General features: G+C 47.1%; 1 protein-coding gene and 2 non-coding genes across 3 annotated transcripts; 1 reads left to right on the forward strand and 2 right to left on the reverse strand.

Moving 5' to 3' along the window:
- Nucleotides 1-3,982: 3,982 nt before the first annotated feature.
- On the reverse strand, nucleotides 3,983-4,053 carry trnag-ccc (transfer RNA glycine (anticodon CCC)). Its single transcript has one exon. It is a non-coding gene; the product is annotated as a tRNA-Gly (tRNA).
- A 3,986-nt stretch (nucleotides 4,054-8,039) lies between these two features.
- LOC137335580 (zona pellucida sperm-binding protein 4-like) lies at nucleotides 8,040-21,054 on the forward strand. Its single transcript, XM_068000891.1, has 9 exons — nucleotides 8,040-8,325; nucleotides 9,725-9,827; nucleotides 17,811-17,979; nucleotides 18,973-19,072; nucleotides 19,154-19,343; nucleotides 19,548-19,695; nucleotides 19,852-19,924; nucleotides 20,692-20,805; nucleotides 20,880-21,054. Exons 1-9 carry the CDS (start codon nucleotides 8,040-8,042, stop codon nucleotides 21,026-21,028), a joined length of 1,332 nt encoding a protein of 443 aa, XP_067856992.1. The 3' UTR covers nucleotides 21,029-21,054.
- Nucleotides 11,166-11,238, reverse strand: trnav-aac (transfer RNA valine (anticodon AAC)). Its single transcript has one exon. It is a non-coding gene; the product is annotated as a tRNA-Val (tRNA).
- Nucleotides 21,055-21,930: the final 876 nt, after the last annotated feature.

Consider the following 21,930-nt stretch of genomic DNA (forward strand, 5'->3'; position numbering starts at 1 on the left):
AGCCTGCGGTAATTAGAGGGTTCTAGAAATACCCAGGTTATGAATTCGAGTCGCACCTTGGATAGACAAACCTTCCAATCCGAGCATTTTGACCGGAGTTCAAGGTGCAACTGGCATGTTCCATAAGGTATCTACTTCTCAGTGTTCCTATGTCGGCACTTGTGGGTACTTGAGTTCCTCTGGCCGACCGTCTTGCAATAGCAGGTGCGAGTTTACTTGTTTATAAGGGAAGAGGGGGCGATTAGCGACAGCTGATAAAGCAAAGCGGTCTACACGAGGTCCTTAAATCTAAAGAACCAAACACACAAATCTTCTTTTCGTTGAGTGGATATTCGTCGATTGGAAGTTTCGTGTGAGGAAGATTTGGAAGGGAAATCTGCTGCCTGGTGTCACTGTGTAACGGGTGAAACTATTCAGTTTACAGATGTTAATACGCTGAAAGGTCGAGAGGTTATTTCCAACTCCCGTGTGGGACAAGTTTAGCTTTTGAGCCACTTGGTAAAGTGTTATTTTAATTGGTGCTAACGATTGATAAGACATTTGGCACAAACAAACAGAATTGTAAACTCACGAGTTCGCTCTCCACGTTTCTTACATCATGTTCAACAGGAACAAGGAATCCCCTCAACACGTCACTGAGAATTTTCAAAAAGGGATCCTCATCATAGTTCGACGTCAACGAGGGATAATTCATGGTACAGGAATCTGCATAATGGAAACTTTTCTAATCGCGATTCCGGGTAGCTCAATCGGAAGAACATCGGACTTTAAAAACCGATAATGATCTGAAGGTTCAAAGTCTGGTTCAGGCTGTAAATTTTAAAACAGCTGGCAAGTTCTGTCTTTGCAGCGAAGCAACAACTGCGGGACAGACGGTGCCTGCGATGTGCTGTCAAAGCTTCGGTGGTATCCTGTTTCCCAGGGATGGACAGAAATGCGCTTTCTTCGGCGGCATTCGCTTCTTTCCGCCAGCAACGTGTGATTGGAGAGAGCGGGGCCGGACAGGCGGCCTGAATGTTGTTGCTGTCGTGGCTTCACTCAATCCGGGAGCTGGGGAACATCGAAATCGAAAAACTGATGGATGCAGTGCTGTTCAGAACTGCAGTTATTAACCGAGGCAGCGCTGCAGGATTCTTTCATGATCTCTCACAAATCAACTGAAATCTGTCGCAATGTGCAGCTTGAGAGGTGCTTTCTGCACCGTTAGTGCAGGAAACGGGAGTGAGGGTGAGACACTGTCGGTAACTTTGTAATGCTTGAGTTTGTGTAGAACTGTACAGAGCTTCGATGAGGTGTTGTGTTTTTTTCATATTTAACTACAGAGTGAATTCTTGCTTCATTTATATTCACTAATTGTTGGTGGATAACGTTTTCAAAATGTTTCCGCTCGGTTTCGAACCGGAGTTATTTAGTGTGTTCGGCGTGCGTGATAATTACTGCACGACGAAAAGTTCACTGTGTAAATGCATATTGGCATAACTCAGATGATAGCTGCCGTCTACAAATGCTCTCAGTGCGAGAGCCGGGTCAGATTCCCGTTCAGGGAATTAAGTTTTACAAAATAGTTTACTGTATTAATTTCGCAAAACTCATTAAACTCTGTAAAAAAGACGAATACTCGTTCTAATCGCCATTAATCAACCAGGAACATTCTGTTTCAGACTGAAGGAAATCCTAACATTTTTTTAATCATTCATGGGATGTCAGCGTCGGTGGAAAGGCCAGCACTTATTGCCCAATCCTAATTGCCCTTGAGAAGATGGAGGTGATCCGTCTTCTTGAACCGCTGCAGTCCGTGTGGTGAAGGTTCTCCCACGGTGCTGCAATGTAGGGATTTCCAGGATTTTGCACAGTGACGATGAAGGAACGGCGATATATTTCCAAGTAACGATGGTGTGTGACTTGGAGGCGGCGTGCAGGTTGCGGTGTTCATATGTGCCTTCTGCCCTTGTCCTTCCAGGTGGTAGAGGTCGCGGGTTTGGGAGGTGCATCTTGTGGATGGTACACACTGCAGCCACGGTGCGCTGGTGGTGGAGGGAGTGAATGTTTAAGGTGGTGGATGATGTGCCAATCAAGTGGGCTGCTTTTTCCTGGGTTGTGTCGAGCCTCTTGAGTGTTGTTGGAGCTGCACACATCCAGGCAAGTGGAGAGTATTCCATCACACTCCTGACTTATGCCTTGTAGATGTTAGAAAGGTTTCGGGGAGTCACGAGTCTCCAGTGCAATCACATCTTTCCTGTAATGTGATGACCACAACTGCACGCAGTACTCAAGTTGTGGCCTAACTAATGTTTTATACAGTTCAAGCATAACCTCACTGCTATTACAGTCTATGCCTCGGCTAATTAAGGAAAGTATCCTGCATGCCTTTTAACCACCTTATCTACCTGTCCATCTACATTCAGGGATCTGTGGACATGCACTCCAAGATCCCTCTGTTCATCTACACCTCTCAGTATCCTCCCAAGCAAGGTAGTTTCAGAGCAACTAATTGTGAAACGTCTTACGTGATAATACAAGTCGTACAGTCAAAACCATTTGGTAAAGGGAGACTAATATTGGTGATTGGAAATAGTTAGTGTGCAAGTTGATATTGCTGTACACCTGAATAGAAAACGAGATGGGATGGACAGAAGCGGTCTGAAAGATGGCTGATAGGCTGTGGGAGACAGCGGACATTTATACTGGCTGCACGACGTCAGCGACAGTGGTTTGTTGTTCTCGGGGTATGATTCTCACTTTAGAGATTTTATTGATTAATGATACGAATGATGCCGGGTTCGAATCCACGACGACCCTTACAACCACAAGGCTTTTTGTGAAAAGTCAACAATTGGCTTCTGATACCTTTTCAGTGTTGCTGTTGGTCGAATCGAATTATATCCAGAGCAATTTTAAGATCCAGAGGAGAGAGTGCGGAACTTTCCAAGGCGAAACACATGTGAAGTAAATAAATGTCTCAAGCTGATGAGGAGATTGAAGCTCGATGTGAATTTACCTTCAGGCGGCCTCATTGATATTAGATGACAGGATAGAAAGCCACATATCCAAGTTAGCCGATAACACCAAGATGGGCAGCATTGTAGGCAGTGCAGATGGATGAACAATATTACAGAGAGACATTAATATAATAAATGAATGGGCAAAACTGTGACAAATGGATTTCAATTTAGTCCAGTGTGAGGTCATCCACTTTGGACCTAAAGATAATATTTCAGAATACTTTCTAAATGATGAAATGCTGGAAACTGGTCCAAAGGGACTTCGGGGTGCAGCTACATAGTCATTAGAATGTCATGGACAGGTGCAGAAAATAATCAAAAAGGTTAATGTAATGCTGGCCTTTATATTTAGAGGAATAGAATACTAGAGAATAGACATTATGCTACAGCTATTCAAAGCTCTGGTTAGACCACACCTGGAGTACTGTGTTCAGTTCTGGGCACCGCACCTGAGGGAGGATATATTGGCTGTGGAGGGAGTGCAGTGTAGATTTACTAGAATGATACCTGGACTCCAAGGGTTAAATTCCGACGAGAGATTACACAAACTAGGGTTGTTTACCCTGGAATTTGGGAGGTTAAGGGCTGATTTTATCGAAGTTTTCAAGATATTAAGGGAATTGTTGGGGTAGATAGAGAGAAACTATTTCTGCTCGTTGGGTGCCTGGGACGAGAGGACAAAGCATCAATATTGGAGTCAGCAATTGCAGGAGTGAAGTTGGGAAACACTTCCACAAGTAAAGGGAGGTAGAAGTTTGGAACTCTCTGTCGCAAACAGCAGTTGATGCGAGCTTAATTGTTAATTTTAAACCTGAGTTTAACAGGTTTTTGTGAACCAAAGGAATGAAGGTCGATGATGCTCAGGCGGTTCTGTGGAGGTTGGTCACAGATCAGCCATCATCTCATTGAATTGCGGAACAGTCTCGAGGGGCAAAATGGCCAACTCCAGTTCCCCATTGGTGTTGAAAACAAAGCGACCCTGCATTGGCCGGGAATCGAACCCGAGTCCCTCGCGTGGGAGGCGAGAATTCTACCACTGAACCACCAATGCTGGCACATTGTCTAGTTGCAAATGTCCACTTACGTCTCTTCGTTCTCATAGTGAATGAAAGTAGCAATTTGAGGAAAGTTCACTTGTGTTCCAGTGTATATTGTGACGATACCGAGACAGACGACAATGTCGTTTCAGCGCAGTTCATTCTGTAAAGTGTTACTTTATGTTACAAGTCGTACATTCAAAACGAATTTGATAAAGAGAGAGTAATATTGTTGATATGAAATAATTGGTGTAGAACCTGATATTGCTCTGCATCGTACATGGTACAAGAAGCGAGATTGGATGGACAGGGAGTTCTGAAAGGATGGCGGATCGGGTCTTTGGGAGCGGAATTTTACCCTCGCTGAACGTCTCCGTTGCCTTTGGGTCTGATTCTCGCTCAGGGAGTTTCACTGGTTCAAACCGGATGAGCCCCGTTGTGTCCCCATTTTTAATCAAAAATCACCAATTGGTTTCTCACATCTTTTCAGCGGTGCAGAAGGCAGGCTTGACTTATCTCCAGCAGAGCATGTTTGAGCACCAGAGGACAGAATGCAGAGGGTTTGTCCACGTAACACACGTAGACGAAATGAATATAATCTTTCAAGAAGTTTTACAGATTGAAGCCGGCACGTGAATTTATCACAATTCAGGCGATCTCATGTGTGCAGAATGAAAAGGTAAAGGATGCTGCATTGGCCTGGAACCAAACCCCTGGTTTCCCACCGGCAGACGAGGGTTCCACCACTGAACCGCTAATGTACACACAGCTGCAGGTTGCACGTGTAGCGTTGGACATATGTCTTGAATATACAGTCTGCAAAGCTCCTGGGCAGCCTGCTTCACAGCCGCGCGGTACCTGTGGGTTAACGAGAGAATTATGCAAGGCATGGACTTTGAAATTCACCTGGGTGTTCAAAACCAACTCACACTCATAGTGCGAAATGCTCAAATAAATATGAGCTGTAATTACCAGGCAGTACTTCTCTCAGAGATAAAGACATAATCCAGCCACATGTTTACCTATAAGATTTCACGTTATGGGGTTTAATTTAAGCTGCACCTTAAATTCAGCTTAATCACCGAATGTGGAGATTTATGCTATTATTTTCTTTGCGTGCTTCTCTCTACCTCTGTCTGCATTTCTTCTCTCTCTCTGTGTTTTCCCCTGATGGACTTATCAGGCTTCCTTGAACGGCTAGGTCCGGATGGAACATGGCTTTCGGATCTTCAGTCAAATGTTGTATTTCGACGGGATGATCTTTGCGATGTTCCGTCTCCGTTTTCGGAAAACGGAGACGGAACATCTGAAGGCCCAGATGGGCCTTCCCCTCCTCAGGTCCCGTCACCTCCGGGTAATGGGAATGCACCTGATCTATCACTCGGCCTTAATATCTGTATTCTCATTGCTTAAGAATAAGATAACGGGGTTACAGCTATTCTCAGGTCACATTTTAGAAATTAATACGTAACAGATTTATTCGAAAACTAGAAGCACGTGGGGTTAAAGGACCAGTGGTAATGCGGGCACGTAATTGGCTAAGGGATAGGAGGCAGAGAGTAGTGGTGAACGGATGTTTTTCTGACTGGAGGGAAACATGCAGTGGGATCCCCCAGGGGTCGGTACCAGGACTATTGCTTTTCTTGTTATATATAAATGACTTGGATGTGGGAATAGGGAGTACAGTTTCGAAGTTTGCGGATATTGCAAAAGTTGAAAAAGTTGTAAATAGTGAGGAAGATAGTAGCAGATTTCAGGAGGACATGGACAGAATGGTGAAATGGGCAGTCACGTGACAGATTTAATGCAGATCAGTGTGAGGTGATGCACTTTTGGAAGAAGAACATGGAGAGTTAGTATAATCTAAATGGAACAATTTATGAAAGAGCAGAGGAACCTGGAGGTGCATATTCACAAAACACGGCAAGTTGTTAAGGCGGTTGAGAAAGCAGAAGGGATACTTTGCTTTGTAAATAGGGGCATTGAATACAAAAAAAGGAAGTCATACTAATCCTTACAAATCAGTGGTTAGGCCTCAGCTGGACGATATGTACAGTTCTGGACACCACACTTAAGGATGAAAAGGCATTGAAGAGGATTCAGAGCAGGTTGACCTGGATGATACCAGTGATGAGGGACTTCAGTTACATGGAGAGATTGGAGAAGCTGGGATTGTTCTCCTTACAGCAGAGATGGTTAACGGGAGACCTAATAGAGGTACTCAAAATAATGAGGGGTTTTGAAAGAGCAAGTAGGGAGTAACTGTTTCCTCTGGGAAGTGGGTCATAGATTTAAAATAATTGGGAAAAGAACTAGAGGGGAATTGAGGAGAATTGTTTCACACTGAGGGTTTGTTAAGATCAAGAACGCACTTCCTGAAAGGGCGGTGGAAGCAGATTCCACAGGATCATTCAAACGGCAATTGGACATATTGAAGAGGACTAATTTGCAGGGTTATGGGGAAAAATATGGGGTGTGGGTCGAAATGGAAAGGTCTTCGAAAGAGCCAGCACAGGTACGACGGCCGAATGGCCTCCTTCTGTGCTGTAGGATTCCATGATTACCTTCTGAATCATTACAATTGATGCTATTCAGTGTTGACGAAACAAGAAAATTATAATCGTGATATTCGGCTTCGCCATTCCCTTATTAATATCGCAGATTATAATATCTGGGGGAGGGGTGGGACTGAATGGGGGATAGAGTGCGGAGATTGGAATTGAAGCCCAGCGGAATGAACTTGGTCTCATCAGTTTTTGTTATTTTTCCTACCAGTTGCCCGATGCAGGCGGTGAACCTTCTCCTCGAGAGAGGATCGTCATTTCAGTTCGGAAGGAAAAAAAGGTATCAAGAAAATCGGGTGAAACGCACACGGAATGATCCGGGACTTACAGCACAGCTTTTTAAACAGACACAGAAAAGGAATAATCTGGGCCTTACGGCACATACCTTTTCAACAGACAGAGACACGGAATAATCTGGGATTTACGGCACATCAGTTTTAAACAGACACAGACACGGAATGATACAGGACTGACAGCACATCCCTTTTAAACAGACACAGACACGGAATGATACAGGACTTACAGCACATCCCTTTTAAACAGACACAGACACGGAATGATCCAGGACTTACCGCAAATCCTTTTAAACAGACACAGACTCGGAATGATCCGGGACTTACATCACATCCCTTTTAAACAGACAGAGACACGGAATGATCCGGGACTTACAGCGCATCCCTTTTAAACAGACACAGACACGGAATGATCCGGGACTTACAGCACATCCCTTTTAAACAGACACAGACACGGAATGATCCGGGACTTACAGCACATCCCTTTTAAATAGACACAGACACGGAATGATCCGGGACTGACAGCACATCCCTTTTGAACAGACACAGACACGGAATGATCCAGGATATAAATCACAATTATGTTCGATTAGTTTCTCTGACGTTGACCACAAGATCGACTCTTTTTACCAGGACACCGCTGTCCGTTTGTTACGTCGCGATCTCACAATCTCAACACCTTCGTGGAAGGAAATGTTGCTGATTGCAGCAAACAACGCAAAAAGCTCCGTCTGCCGTTTCGAGAAGCTTGGGACCAACAGCCACACCTTCTGGATGGAGTGAATGAGAGAAACAAGACTTCAACACAACACCGACGAGGATGGGATTCGAACCCACGCGTGCAGAGCAAAATACATTAACAATCGATTGACTTAACCGCTCGGCCACCGCGTCACATAAGCAGAAACTGGAAAGCCCTTTTATTCAAAATGAAAATACTGGCTATGTTGCCAATCTGAAATAATAAAAGTCGATGCTGGAAATCGTCAGCATTTCAGACAGAATCTTTAGATATAGAAGTAGAGTTAATGTTTCAGGTCGATGACATTTCGTCTGAGCTGAGTCAGAATAAAAGCGCTTTTCTTTTCTTTTTTTGAATGCAAAGCCCTGGATTCTGAGGACAAGAAAGTCTGACCATACAATATGACCTGCCCATGCACCCAAATCGAGAATGTTGAAAATATCCAGTCAGCAGAAAACTTCGGTGGAAGAACAGATTTTGTCACTGCATGCAGCATGCTGGAAGGACCAAAGACTAATGGTGAGCGTGGGGAATTGCCAGGATACCAAGCATTAGGATTCACTCGATATTTTGGCAGAGAGACCGTTGATGAATTTCAGATGGAACAGCAACATGTTGAAATCCAGTCGGTGTGTGAAAGAAAGCGAGTGCTGATGGAAGGGGCTGGGAGTTCAGCAGTGTGGAACCGTGTGCCCAAACACAGCAGTTAAATCCGATTCCCAATTAGTGAACCCATCCAAAAGGTCTGTTTGTTTGGTTGAGGGTTTTTTTATTCGTTCATGGGATGTGGGCGAGGCTGGCGAGGCTGGCATTTATTGCCTATCACTAATTGCCCTTGAAAAGATGGTGGTGAGCCGCCTTCTCGAACAGATGCAGTCCGTGTGGTGAAGGTTCTCCCACACTGCTGTTCGGTCGTGAGTTCCAGGATTTTGAACCAACGACTTGGAGGGGAACGTGCAGGTGGTATTGTTCCCATCTGCCTGCTGTCCTTGTCCTGCTAGCTGGTAGAGATCGTGGGTTTGGGAGGTGCTGTCGAAGAAGCCTTGGCGAGTTGCTGCAGTGCATCCTATGGATGGTACACACTGCAACCACTGTGCGCCGGTGGTGAAGGGAGTGAATGTTTAGGGTGGTGGATGGGGTGCCAATCAAGCGGGCTGCTTTGTTCTGGGTGTTGTCGAGCTTCTTGAGTGTTGTTGGAGCTGCACTCATCCAGGCAAGTAGAGAATATTCCATCACACTCCTCACTAGTGCCTTGTAGATGGTGGAAATGTTTTGGGGAGTCAGGAGAATATCCAGCGTCTGACCTGCTCTTGCAGCCACTGTATTTATGTGGCTGGTCCAGTGTCGTTTCTGGTCAATGTGACCCCAAGGATGTTGATGGTTGGGGATTCGGCGATGGTAATGCCGTTGAATGTCAAGTGGACATGGTGAGACTCTTTCTTGTTGGAGACAGCCATTGCCTGGCACTTTTCTGGCGCGAATGTTACTTGGCACTCATCAGCCCAAGCCTGGATGTTGTCCAGGTCTTGCTGCATGCGGGCACGGACTGCTTCTTTATCTGAGTGGTTGCGAATGGAACTGAACACCGTGCAATCATCAGCGAACATCCCCATTTCTGACTTTATGATGGAGGGAAGGTCATTGATGAAGCAGCTGAAGATGGTTGGGCCGAGGACACTGCCCTGTACTGTTCATTACTTTTTAATATTACAGCTAAGCAGAGCACTTGAGCAGTCGCAGCTGTGACTTTGACTTTTCTCCCTCTCCTCTAGATCTCCCCGGCAACTGCCACTAACCAACTGCAATCTTCTGTCTCACTTCTCCACGAGAAAGTTCCGTGCCTCCGTTTTCAGATGAAATAACGTCCATCTCTTCAGTCACGGACAACCCAGAGAGAGTTTCTGAGTCTCAGGTCCCACTTTGCCTCAATCCTCCATGAAGTACCATGCAAAAATGTCCTTCAGTTAATAATAATATAAATAAAAGTTCTTATCTTTTGGAGTTTTGTTCAGATTCCACGGCTTTTAAAGATCATTGCGGATATTTGACGAAGCGCCTCTTGATTGACGGCTTCTCTTTGATTAAGATTCCGAAGCGACCATTGAGAGGCCGAAAATCAAGCTGTTTGTCAGAAACACTGTTATTTCGGTACTGATGAAAGCAGTATGGGCTCTGGAAGTGCTCAGGTTGTGAGTTTCAGTCTCACCTTCAACAATCCAACATTTCACTCCGGGCATTTTGACCGGAGTTCAAAGTGCAACTGGTATGTTCCATGATGCATCTACTTCTTAGTGTTCCCATGTGGGCACTTGGGTTCCTCTGGCCTTCCGTCTTGCTTGAGCAGATGCGAGTTTCGTTGTTTTCGAGGGAGAGGGGGATCTCAGCGTCAGCTGATATGGCAAAGGGGCCGGGATGAGATCATTAAATCGAAGGAACCAAACATACGATTATTCTTTTCGTTGAGCGGATATTCATAGGTTGGAAGTTTCGTGTGGGGAAAATTTGGAAGGGAAATATGCTGCCTGGTGTCACTGTGAAACGGGTGAAATTATTCAGCTCACAGATGTTAATACGCTGAAAGGTCGAGAGGCCTTTTCCAACTCCCGTGTGGGACAAGTTCAGCTTTTGGGCCAATGGGTAAAGTGTTATTTTAATTGGAGCTAACGAATGACAAGACATTTGGCACAAACAAGAAGAATTTTAGCTCACGAGTTCGCTGTCCATGTTTCTTAGATCATGTTCAATAAAATCAAGGATAGCCCTCAACACGTGACTGAGAATTTTAGAACAGTGACCATCACCCCTGTTCGACGTCTTCGAGGGATAATTCAGAGTCCTCTTATGAATATTTAAGATGGGAACTAAACGATTAGCGAGCCTGGGTAGCTCGTTCGTTAAAGCATCAAACTTTTAAAGCGGGTAGTGATATCAGGGTCCAGTGTTCAAGGTATGAATTTTGAAACAGCTGGTAAATTCTGCCTTTGTTGCGGAGCAACAGCTCCGGGACAGACGATGCCTGCGATGTGTTGTCAAAGCTTCGGTGGTGTCTTGTTTCCCAGGGATGGGCAGTAATGCGTTGTCTGCAGCGGGATTTGCAGCTTCCCGCCAGCAATGTGTGATTGGAGAGAGCGGGGCCGAAAGAGGGGCTTAATGTTGTTTCTGTCGTGGCCTCAATCAATCCGGGAGCTGGGGAATATCAAACATCGAAAAACTGATGTTTGTTGCCGCGGCCGCAATGCTGTGGTTATTAACCGAAGCTGCACTTCAGGAGCCTTCAATGATCTCTCACAAATCAGCTGAAATTATTTGCAATGTGCAGCTTTGAGAGGGGCTTTCTGCACCGTCAGTGCAGGAAACGTGAGTGAGTGTTAAACACTGTCTGCACATGTGTAGTGTTTGAGTTTGTGTTGAACCACACAGAGAATGGGACCTGTTCTGTGAGGTGTGGTATTTTATTCACATTGAACCACAGACTGAATTCTTGCTTTTTCACACTTATTGAATTTTAGTGGGTAACGTTTTCAAAATGTTTCTGCCTGGTTTCGAACCGGGGACCTTTCGCGTGTTAGGCGAATGTGATAACCACTACACTACAGAAACCCTCAGATGATAGCTGCTGTCTGCAAATGCTCTCAGTGTGGGAGACGGGTCCCTATCCCGTTCAGGGGATTAACTTCTACAAAATAGTTTACTGTATTAATTTCGCAATACTCATTAAACTCTGAAAAAAGACGAATAGTTGTTCAAATCGCCATTAATCAACTAATAACTTTTTGTTTCAGGCTGACGGAAATCCTAACTTTTTTTTATGTGTTCATTCACCAGGCAGAATATCGAACGTTCAGAGGGGATGTGAAAGAGGAAATAAGAGGGTCAAAGAGAGAGTATAAGAATAGACTGGAGGCCAACATAAAAGGGAATCCAAAAGTCTTCCACAGGCATGTAAACATTAAACGGGTCGTAAGAGCCCTACTCTGATTAGTGACCATAAAGGAGATCTACTCATGGAGGCAGAGTGGGTGGCTCAGGGACTAAATGAATACTTTGCATTTGTCTTTACCGAAGATGAAGATGCTGCCAGAGTTACAGTATAGGAAGATATAGTTGAGATACCAGATGGGCGAAACATTGATAAAAAAGAGGTACTTGAAAGGCTATCTGCACTTAAAGTAGATAAGGCACCCGATCCGGATGGGATGCATCTTAGGTTGCTGATATAAGTAAGAGGGGAAATTGCAGAGGTACTGGCCATAATCATCCAAATATCCAAATATACGGCAGTGGTGCAGAGGAGCGGAGAATTGCAAATGTTACACCCTTGTTCAAGAAAGAGTGCAAGGGTGATCCCAGCAACAAGAGGCCAGTCAGGTAACCTCAGTGTTGGGGAAACTTTTAGAAACGATAATCCGGGACAGAATTCACAATCACTTGGACGAGTGTGGATTGATTAGTTAAAGGCAAAACGAGTTTAACTAACCTGATGGAATATTTTGATGAGATAACAGAGAGGGTAGGTGAAGGCAATGCAGTTGATACGGTGTATATGGACTTTGAAAATGCATTTCATAAATTGCCCCACTGTAGGCTTATCAGTAAGATTGCGGCCCATGGATAAAGGGGGCAATAGAAACATGGATACAGAATTGGCTAAGGGACAGGAAACAGAAAGTAGTGGTGAGCGGTTGTTTTGTGGACTGGAGGGAGGTGTACAGTGTTGTTCCCCAGGGGTTAGTGATGGGACCACTGATTTTCTTGATATATATTAATGACTTGGACTTGGGTGTACTGGGCACAACTTCAAAATTTGCAGATGACACAAAATTTGGAATGGCGGTAAACACTGTGAAGGATAGTGATACACCTCAAGAGGCGATGGACAGACTGGCTGCATGGCGGACACATGGCAGATGAAATTTAACGCAGAAACATGCATAATGATACATTTCGGTAGGGAGAACGAGGAGAGGCAATATAAACTAGAGGGCACAAATCTAAAAGGGGCACAGGTTCAGAGAGTTCTGTGGGTTTCTGTGCACAAATCTTTGAAGGTGGCAGAGCAGGTTGAGAAAGCCGTTAAAAATCATACGGGATCCTGGGCTTTATAAATAGAGGCATAGAGTAAAAAAGCATGGACGTTATGATGAACCTTTATCAAACACTGATTCGGCCACAACTGGAGTATTGTGTCCAGTTCTGTGCACCGCACTTTAGGAAAAATGTGAAGGCCTTCGAGAGGGTGCAGAAGAGATTTACTGGAATGATTCCAGGGATGAGGGACTTTAGTTACTTGGATAGACTGGAGAAGTTGCGTTGTTCTCCTTGGAACAGAGAGAGTTGCGAGGAGAATTAATCAAGTTATTCAAAATGATGATGGGTCTAGACAGAGTAGATGGAGAGAAACTGTTCTCATTGGCAGAAGGGTCGAGAACCAGAGGACATAGATTTCAGGTGACTGGCAAAAGAACCAAAGGTGACATGAGGAAAAACTTCTTTACACAGCGAATGGTTAGGACCTGGAATGCACTGCCCGAGGGGGTGGTGGAGGCAGTTTCAATCATGGCCTTCAAAAGGGAACTGGATAATAACTTGAAAGGAAAAGAATTGCACGGCTACGGGGAAACGGTAGGGGAGTGGGACGAGCCGGATTGCTGTTATATTAGAGCCGAATGGCCTCCTTCCGTGCTGCAACCTTTCTCCGAAATCTATGATTTCATGGGATGTGACCGTCGCTGGCAATGCCAGCATTTATTGTGTATCCCTAATTGGCCTTGAGAAGGTGGCGGTGAGCCGCCTTCATGAACCGCTGAAGTCCGTGTGCTGAAGGTTCTCACACAGTGCTGTTAGGCAGGGAGTTCTAGGATGTTGACCCAGCTTCACGTGAGCATGGTGTGTGACTTGGAGGGGAACGTGCAGGTGGTGTTGTTCCCATGCGCCTGCTGCTCTTGTCCTTCTAGCTGGTAGAGGTGGCGGGTTTGGGTGGTGCTGTCGAAGAAGCATTGGCGAATTGCATTGCTGCAGTGCATCTTGTAGATGGTACACACTGCAGCCACGGTGCGCTGGAGGGAGTGAATGTTAAAGATGGTGGATGGGGTGCCAATTAATCGGGCTGCTTTGTCCTGGATGGTGCCTAGCTTCTTGATTGTTGTTGAAGATGCATTCGTCCAGGCATGTGGAGGGTATTCCATCACACTCCTGACTTGTGCCTTGTGGATGGTAGAAAGATTTTGGAGAGTCATGAGCTGAGTCACTCGCCATAGAATGCCCAGCCTCTGACCTGCTATTGTAGCCACAGTATTTAAGTTTTTTTATATATATTCGTTCATGGGATGTGGGCGTCGCTGGCGAGGCCAGCATTTATTGCCCATCCCTCATCACCCTTGAGTGGTGGTGGTGAGCCGCTTTCTTGAACCGCTGCAGTCCGTGTGGTGAAGGTTCTCCCACAGTGCTGTTAGGCAGGGAGTTCCAGTATTTTCACCCAGCAGTGATGAAGGAACGGCGATATATTTCGAGGTCGGGATGGTGTGTGACTTGGAGGGGAACGTGCAGGTGGTATTGTTCCCATGTGCCTGCTGCCATTGTCATTCTTGGTGGAAAAGGTCGTAGGTTTGGGAGGTGCTGTCGAAGAAGCCTTGGCGAATTGCTGCAGTGCATCCCAAAGATTGTACACACTGCAGCCACTGTGGGTCGGTGGTGAAGGGAGTGAATGTTTAGTGTGGTGGATGGGTGCCAATCAAGCGGGCGGCTTTGTCCTGGATCGTGTCGAGCTTCTTGAGTGTTGTTGGAGCTCCACTCATGCAGGCCAGTGGACAGTATTCCATCACACTCCTGACTTGTCCCTTGTATATGGGGAAAGGCTTTGGGAATCAGGAGGTGAGTCACTCGCCGCAGAATACTCAGCCTCTGACCTGCTCTTGTAGCTGCACTATTTATATGGATGGTCCAGTTAAGTTTCTGATCAATGGTGAACCAAGGATGTTGATGATGGGGGATTCGGCGATGTTAATGCCGTTTAATGTCAAGGGGAGGTGGTTCGACTCTCTCTTGTTGGAGATGGTCATTGCCTGGCACTTGTCTGGCGCCAATGTTACTTGGCACTTATCAGCCCAAGCCTGGATGTTGTCGAGGTCTTGCTGAATGCGGGCTCGGACTGCTTCATTATTTGAGGGATTGCGAATGGAACTGAACACTGTGCAATCATCAGCGAACGTCACCATTTCTGACATTATGATGGAAGGAAGGTCATTGATGAAGCAGCTGAAGATGGTTGGGCCTAATGCACTGCCCTGAAGAACTCCTGCAACAATGTCTTGGGGGTGAGATGATTGGCCTCCAACAACCACTCCCATCTTCCTTTGTGCTAGGTATAAATCCAGCCACTCGAGAGTTTCCCCCTGATTCGCATTGACTTCAATTTTATTAGGGTTCCTTGGTGCCACACTCGGTCAAATGCTGCCTTGATATCAAGGGTCTGTACCTCTCAACTCACCTCTGGAATTCAGCTCTTTTGTCCATGTTTGGACCAAGGCTGTGGTGAGGTCTGGAGCTGAGTGGTCCTGGCGGAACCCAAACGAGCATCGGTGAGCAGTTTATTGGTGAGTAAGTGCCGCTTGATAGCATTGTCGACGACACCTTCCAACACTTTGCTGATGATCGAGAGTAGACTAATGGGGCGGTAATCGGCCGGATTGGATTTGTCCTGCTTTTTTGGATAGGACATACCTGGGCAATTTTCCACATTGTCGGGTAGATGCCAGTCTTGTAGCTGTACTGGAACAGCTTGGCGAGAGGGGCGGCTCGTTATGGAGCACAAGACTTCAGCACGACAGCCGGGATGTTGTCCGGGCCCATCGCCTTTGCTGTATCCAGTGCACTCCAGCCGTTCCTTGATATCACGTGGAGTGAATCGACTTGGCTGAAGATTGGCTTCTGTGATTTTGGGGATATCGGAAGGAGGCCCAGATGTATCATCAACACGGCACTTCTGGCCGAAGATGGTTGCAACCGCTTCAGCCTTGTCTTTTGCACTCACGTGCTGGGCTCTGCCATCATTGAGGATCGGGAGGTTTACAGGGCCTCCTCCTCCCATGACTTGTTTAATTATCCACCACCATCACGACTGGATGTGGCAGGATTGCAGAGCTTTGATCTGATCCGTTGGTTGTGGAATCGCTTAGCTCTGTCTATAGCATTTTGCTTCCGCTGTTTAGCATGCATGTAGTCCTGAGTTGTAGCTTCACCAGGTTCACACCTCATTATTTGGACGCCTGGTGTTGCTCCTGGCATGCTCTTCTACACTCCTCATTGAACCAGGGTTGATCCACTGGCTTGTTGGTAATGATAGAGTGAGGGATATGCTGATCCATGAGATAACAGATTGTGCTGCTGCTGATGGCCCACAGCAACTCATGGATGCCCAGTTTTGAGCTGCTCGATCTGTTCTGCATCTTCCCCATTTAGCACAATGGTAGTGTCACACAACACGTTGGATGGTATCCTCAGTGTGAAGACGGGACTTCGTCTCCATGAGGACTGTGCAGTGGTGTCATGGAACAGATGCATTTGCGACAGGTAGATTGGTGAGGACGAGGTCAAGTCAGTTTATCCCTCGTGTTGGTTCGCTCAACACCTCATGCAGGCCCAGTCTCGCAGCTATATCCTTCAGGACTCGACCAGCTCGGTCAGTGGTGGACATTGAAGTCTCCCACCCAGAGTACATTCTGTGCCCTTGCTACCCTCAGTGCTTCCTCCAAGTGGTGCTCAACATGGAGGAAGACTGATATCATCAGCTGAGGGAGGACGGTAGCTGGTAATCAGCAGGAGGTTTCCTTGCCCATGTTTGACCTTATGCCATGAGTTTTCATGGGGTCCAGAGTCAATGTTGAGGACCACCCAGGGCCACTCCCTCCTGACTGGATATCACTGTACCGCCACCTCTGGTCGGATCTGTCCTGCCGGTGGGACAGGACATCCCCAGGGATGGTGATGGAAGAGTCTGGGACGTTGGCTGAAAAGCATGATTCTGTGAGCATGGCTGTGTCAGGCTTTTGCTTAACTCGTCTGTGGGACAGCTCCCCTAATTTTCGCACAAGTCTCCAGATGTTCGTGAGGAGGACTTTGCGGGGTCAACTGGGCTTGTTTTGACCTATGTCGTGTCCCGTGCCGAGTGGTCCGTCCGGTTTTATTCTTATTATGACTTTTTTTTAAGCGAGATTTTTCAGCTGAGTTGCTTGCTCGGCCATTTCAGAGGGCAATTAAGAATCAATCACATTGCTGTGGGTCTGGAGTCACATTTCGGCCAGACCGGGTAAGGACGGCAGGTTTCCTTCTTTGAAGGATATTCGTGAACCAGATGTGTTTTCACGACAATCCGGTAGTTTCATGGCAACCCATTACTGATACCAGTATTTTAATTCCAGATTTTATTTAATTAATTGAAATTAAATTCCTCAGCTGCCGTGGCGGGATTTGAACTTATGACTTGGAGATTATTCAGCCAGGACTGTGAGATTACTATTTCAGTAACACAACCACTCTGCTACCGTACCGTATCTGGACAACAACATATTGATTTCACTCTGTTTATTAATTAGTATTTAAAAAACCGCATTCCCACCGGTCACACGGAGATGGGGCCTATTTTTAATAAACTATTAAAGGTGACGTTGGGTCTAAAGAATAAAGGTGACTAAAAAAGCAAAAAAAAAACAAATAATGCGATTTGGTTCCAGTTTGGTTGTGATGAAGAAATAAAGGTGTCGTTGGACCCAGTATCACCTTTATTTTTTTTATATAGTTCACATCATAATTTTACTGTGATTAATTTCAGTAGGTGTTAGACATTCACATGGTACAAGTTGTAAATCAAATTCAGCACCAACAATGGAAGAGTTAATGTCACGTGTGTACCAAGTAATTCTGTCTCACCTTTATTCTTCCATTAAAAACAGGCCCATCCGTGTGAGCCGTGCGAATGCGGGTTGATGTTCGGGAGCCCGTGGGCCACGGACTCTGCCTCAGCCTGATTGGGACATTCCGTTACTGCGGGTTAAACAGCGCTGCGATAAAAAGGGGAAGTCGGCTTTCCATTATCACTTACTTAGGAGAGTTCGCTTGTTATAATGGAGGAGTTGGGGATTCTTGTTTTGTTATTTGTTGTAATCTGTTCTGCTCAGCCGCCCTCTCTTCTTTTCCCCGCCGATAAATGTTGGTTGTCTCCTAAAAACCGCAAAGACTGCGGATTTCCGGGAATTGAAGCTCGTGAGTGTGTGCGGAGAGGCTGCTGCTTCGATGCGGGGAATCTGGATGCGCCGCCGTGTTTCTATTCACTGGACAATCTGCCAGGTGGGTGTATTCTTGGTCCGTCTATATTCTGGGCCAGGACTTTCCAGGGTCACCCGCCATCAAGCTGCACGCGGTTTCCCTGGACAGTTTCATCTCTTTCCTTCCTGTCCTACAACGCCAGTTGGAGATTCAAACTTTTCCAGTCCGGAGAGTGGAACCGCTGGTGGGATTGAGCTTCCAATCCCGCAGAGTAGATTTGAGGGTGGGATTGGGGGTGCTGTTAATCAGATACAGAAAAGGCAATAGTTAATCGTCCTTTGACCCAGTATCTGCAGTTCGAATCATTCTACTGTTCGGTGACTTGGGAGTCGCACTGAGTAAGGGCAGAGTGAATGAGCCCCGGCCCCTGCTGCCACTGGCTATTTGGATTTGATATTTAATTTCTGTCGGAGATACAAGCAATTTAAATCCAGCCATCGTGGTGATGAGCTATAGTTGGTCCACTGGTCTTCATTTGACCGATAATGGGACGGGATAGAAACTGAAACATGGATGGGGTTTGTCCCCCTCCCGGTAACAGTTCCCTTGACCCTCCCCGTGGGGCAACTAACCGCCTTTCATTGCCTCTCTTGCAGTCTGCACCAAGGATGGGCGGGTCCTGATCGCGATCTCCAAGGATTTGACGCTGCCTCCTTTAAACATAACAACCCTCCATCTGAAGGATGGAGACGGAGCTGAGTGCAATCCGACCGTGGCCTCTGCAGACACTGCTTTTTCAGTTCGCAGTCACTGAATGTGGCGCTACTCAGCGGGTAGGTATTGCGGGCTGGGAGTCCCATCAATTGCTCAGTTCGGGACTGATGGTCTTTTCTCTTGTTGCTGGACGGGGTGAACATTCTGTATGAAACGGATGTGTTGGGTGAGTTTGAGATCTTGGATGGAGCTTTGGGATCGGTGACCCGGGACAGCCCTTTCAGGTGAGAATAGGAGCACATTCAGCGGGTAGAGACAGTGAGGAGCTGAATTCTCCAGCCGTGTCCGTTCTCTTGCCAGGAGTCTGATCTGCAGGTGAAGCCCAGAGTTTACACCCTTTCTCCACCACTGCCTGCCACTGAGGCCGGGATCCTGCTTCTAGAGCTGAGAATAGCGAGAGGTAACGAGTGCTCGCTGATGGCTGGTGTCCAACTTGAGGCTCTCTCCGCATAGTGCCCGCCCTTCATCTTTCTCTTTCCAGATGGTGGCTACCGGAGCTGGTATGTGGCCAGTGACTACCCTATCCTGAGTGTGCTCCGGGAGCCCGTGTTTGTGGAGGTTCGTGTTCTGAACCGGAACGATCCGTCCCTTGTGCTGCTGCTCAATGACTGCTGGGCGACCCCCACCGCCGAGCTGTATTCGGGGCTCCGATGGGACCTCCTGGTGGACAGGTAAGGGAGCGAGGGAGCTTGAGGCAGTGTGGGGATTGGGGAGGGTGCGACATCGGCGGGGATTAATACAGAAATCGTTCCTGGAGTCCGAGTTAATGACGGGGGGAAATAGTCCTTCGAAGTTGATATTGTGTTCCAGACGCTGGTATAATAGGTTTGATGTAAACCTGTAACCGTGTGACTCCCCCTCTGTCTCTGTTCCAGGTGCCCCTTTGCTGGTGATAACTACAAAACCCGCCTCCTCCCGGTAACCGCTGCTTCCCATTTGCTGTTCCCAACTCACCATAATCGTTTTGTAGTCAGCACGTTCGCTTTCTGGGACCGAGTTTTGGGCCGGGCTCTGACCGGGGAGGTGAGTTTCCTTCAGTGCTTCTTTCCCGGTCACTTGGTATCACTTGTTCCCTGGCTCTTAATAATTGAGTAGGCCCCCTGTTGGTCGGTTGACTAGAAGCATTAATCTCCTGACTGGTAACTGTGTGACTGACCGGACCGCACTGTCCCTTTGCAGGTTTATTTCCATTGCAGTGCTGAGGTTTGCTACCCTTCCACCCGAGAGAACTGCACTGCTCCCTGCAGCTCCAGTAAGTACCTGTGATCTGACCAGAAATTAATTCCTGATGGGGAGGGGTGGGTGTGGGACATCTGGACACGGAGCTCCCTCAGCAAGAGGCCGAACACTGGGAACAGGAGGAGTGTCCTGAATCTGGCGGTTCTGGGAACTTGCCCAGTTGCATTCGGTGCAGGTTTCCATTTCGAATGTCAATATAGGGCAGCGGGGCTGAGCGCATCTTGCACCAGGTCAGTAATTGTGAAGGATGCTCTGATCCTTGAGCTGGGGTGAATGAAGTATTTTTGGCTCTTGCTACTTGCCCGGATGCTGAGCTGCCCCACTTGCCGACCGCTGAAGAGCAGAATCCTCCCATTGTTGGCACGGCTGTGTTCCGCATCCGGTTCGGAACAGTCCACCCTTGGCATTGGAGAACGTTTAACGAGCATCTAATTGTCCTCTTTCTGACACTGGGAATTCAGGGTGCAACTGAAAGGATGTCCCGGGGCCGGACACCTGGCCAATTGCGGGTCAAAGTAATGCATCAAACGGTGTCTCCTTCACAGGAGACCAGGCTGGCCATTGTAGCAGCAGCAATTGCAAACTCTGCTCAGTTGGTGCGTCCTTCTGAGATTCGGTTTGGTGAGAACCAGATGCAATTATAGCCTGAACTCTAAACTCTGTCCGGTACCCAGGGCCCTGATGGTTTTTTGCATGAGGCCATCTGATTCAGGATTTGCAGACAACTGAAGATTTAATTATTCACATCAACTCTTGTCTCTTGTTCTTCTTCGCCCCCAGAGAGGCGAAGAAGCGCCGATAACCGGTCTGGGGCCTTGGTGACCGCTGATGGACCCATCCTTTTCCTGGAAGGTGAGGAGAGATTGGCTGCTCGGATCCGACAGGATGAGAAAGGTAAACAGGGAGCTTCCACCTGTGTCTCGTGATGGAGTAACTGGTGCCCATCTAACCCTGGCTTCTCTCCACAGACACTGCTGTTGATTCCCCCTCCCGTGTTCCTGGATTAGCGGTTGGGGCAGCGCTGCTCTCCGTGGCCCTGTTGGTCGGGACTGTTGCTTTGTGGAAAATGGAGCAGGGCCGCAGGGTGGGCTCCGAGTGCAGCTCCATGGAACTGTAGATGTGTCTGTTGGATAATAAACTCCTGTTATAGACGATTGCTGGTCTTGTTATCTTTCAAATGCTCGCTGGATTGTACTGTTTGCAGTGAGTTAATTTGGTATCTGGTTTGAGAATTGTTTTTGCAGCATCCCACGGCTGCAGCAAACAATCCCCCCCCCCCCCCCCCCCAACGATTCGCATTGAGATCCAGGGCAAAGTTGTGGTGGGTTTGTAGCAAAATGGTGTCGGTCAGGAATGACTGGTTCACTTGCCTCTAACACTGGTCCTGGGCACATGTCTCCGGAATTGGCTCTTCCCTGACGGCATCGATTGACCAATTTGCCAAGCCTGGCGAGTGTTGGGCTCTCTCGGGCTATCGGAACAGGAGAATAGACCAGATGAATGTGTGGCTGCATGGATTGTGTCGGAGGGAGGGATTTAAATTCATGGGACATTGGGACCGTTCTGCAGAAGGTGGGACCTGTACAAGTGGGACGGGTTACACCGGAGCCGGACCAGGACCGATGTCCTCGCAGGGGAGTTTGTTCGTGCTGTTGGGGAAGGTTTCAACTGGAATGGCAGGGGGATTGGAACCTGAGCTGAGAGACAGGAGGGGAAAACAAGGATTGAAACAAGACAAAGGGAGGAAGCAATAGTGGCAGGCGGAGAAAACCAGAGCAAAAAAACAAATAGGGCCACCGTGCAAAAAAAATACTAGTTAACTAGCAATCTTCAAGACAAGTCTGAAGGCATTGTCTTAATGTGTGGAGCATTTGCAATAAGGTCGATGAATTAACAGCACAGAGATTAATGGGTACGAAAAAGTTACGATAAGGGAGACATGGCTGCAGGGTGACCAAGGATAGGAACTGAACATCCAGGGGTAGTCAATATTTAGGATGGACAGGCAAAAAGTGAAAT

Source organism: Heptranchias perlo, chromosome 20 (genome assembly GCF_035084215.1).
Source record: "Heptranchias perlo isolate sHepPer1 chromosome 20, sHepPer1.hap1, whole genome shotgun sequence".
NCBI classification, from domain to species: Eukaryota; Metazoa; Chordata; class Chondrichthyes; order Hexanchiformes; family Hexanchidae; genus Heptranchias; species Heptranchias perlo.

Coding starts and splice junctions, on each gene's coding strand:
- LOC137335580 (XM_068000891.1), top strand. CDS start 8,040: ATGACCTGCCCATGCACCCAAATCGAGAATGTTGAAAATATCCAGTCA. Junction 9,828..17,810: donor GCTCTGGAAGTGCTCAGGTT/GTGAGTTTCAGT, acceptor TGTTCTGCTCAG/CCGCCCTCTCTTCTTTTCCC. Junction 19,344..19,547: donor TGGGACCTCCTGGTGGACAG/GTAAGGGAGCGA, acceptor TCTCTGTTCCAG/GTGCCCCTTTGCTGGTGATA.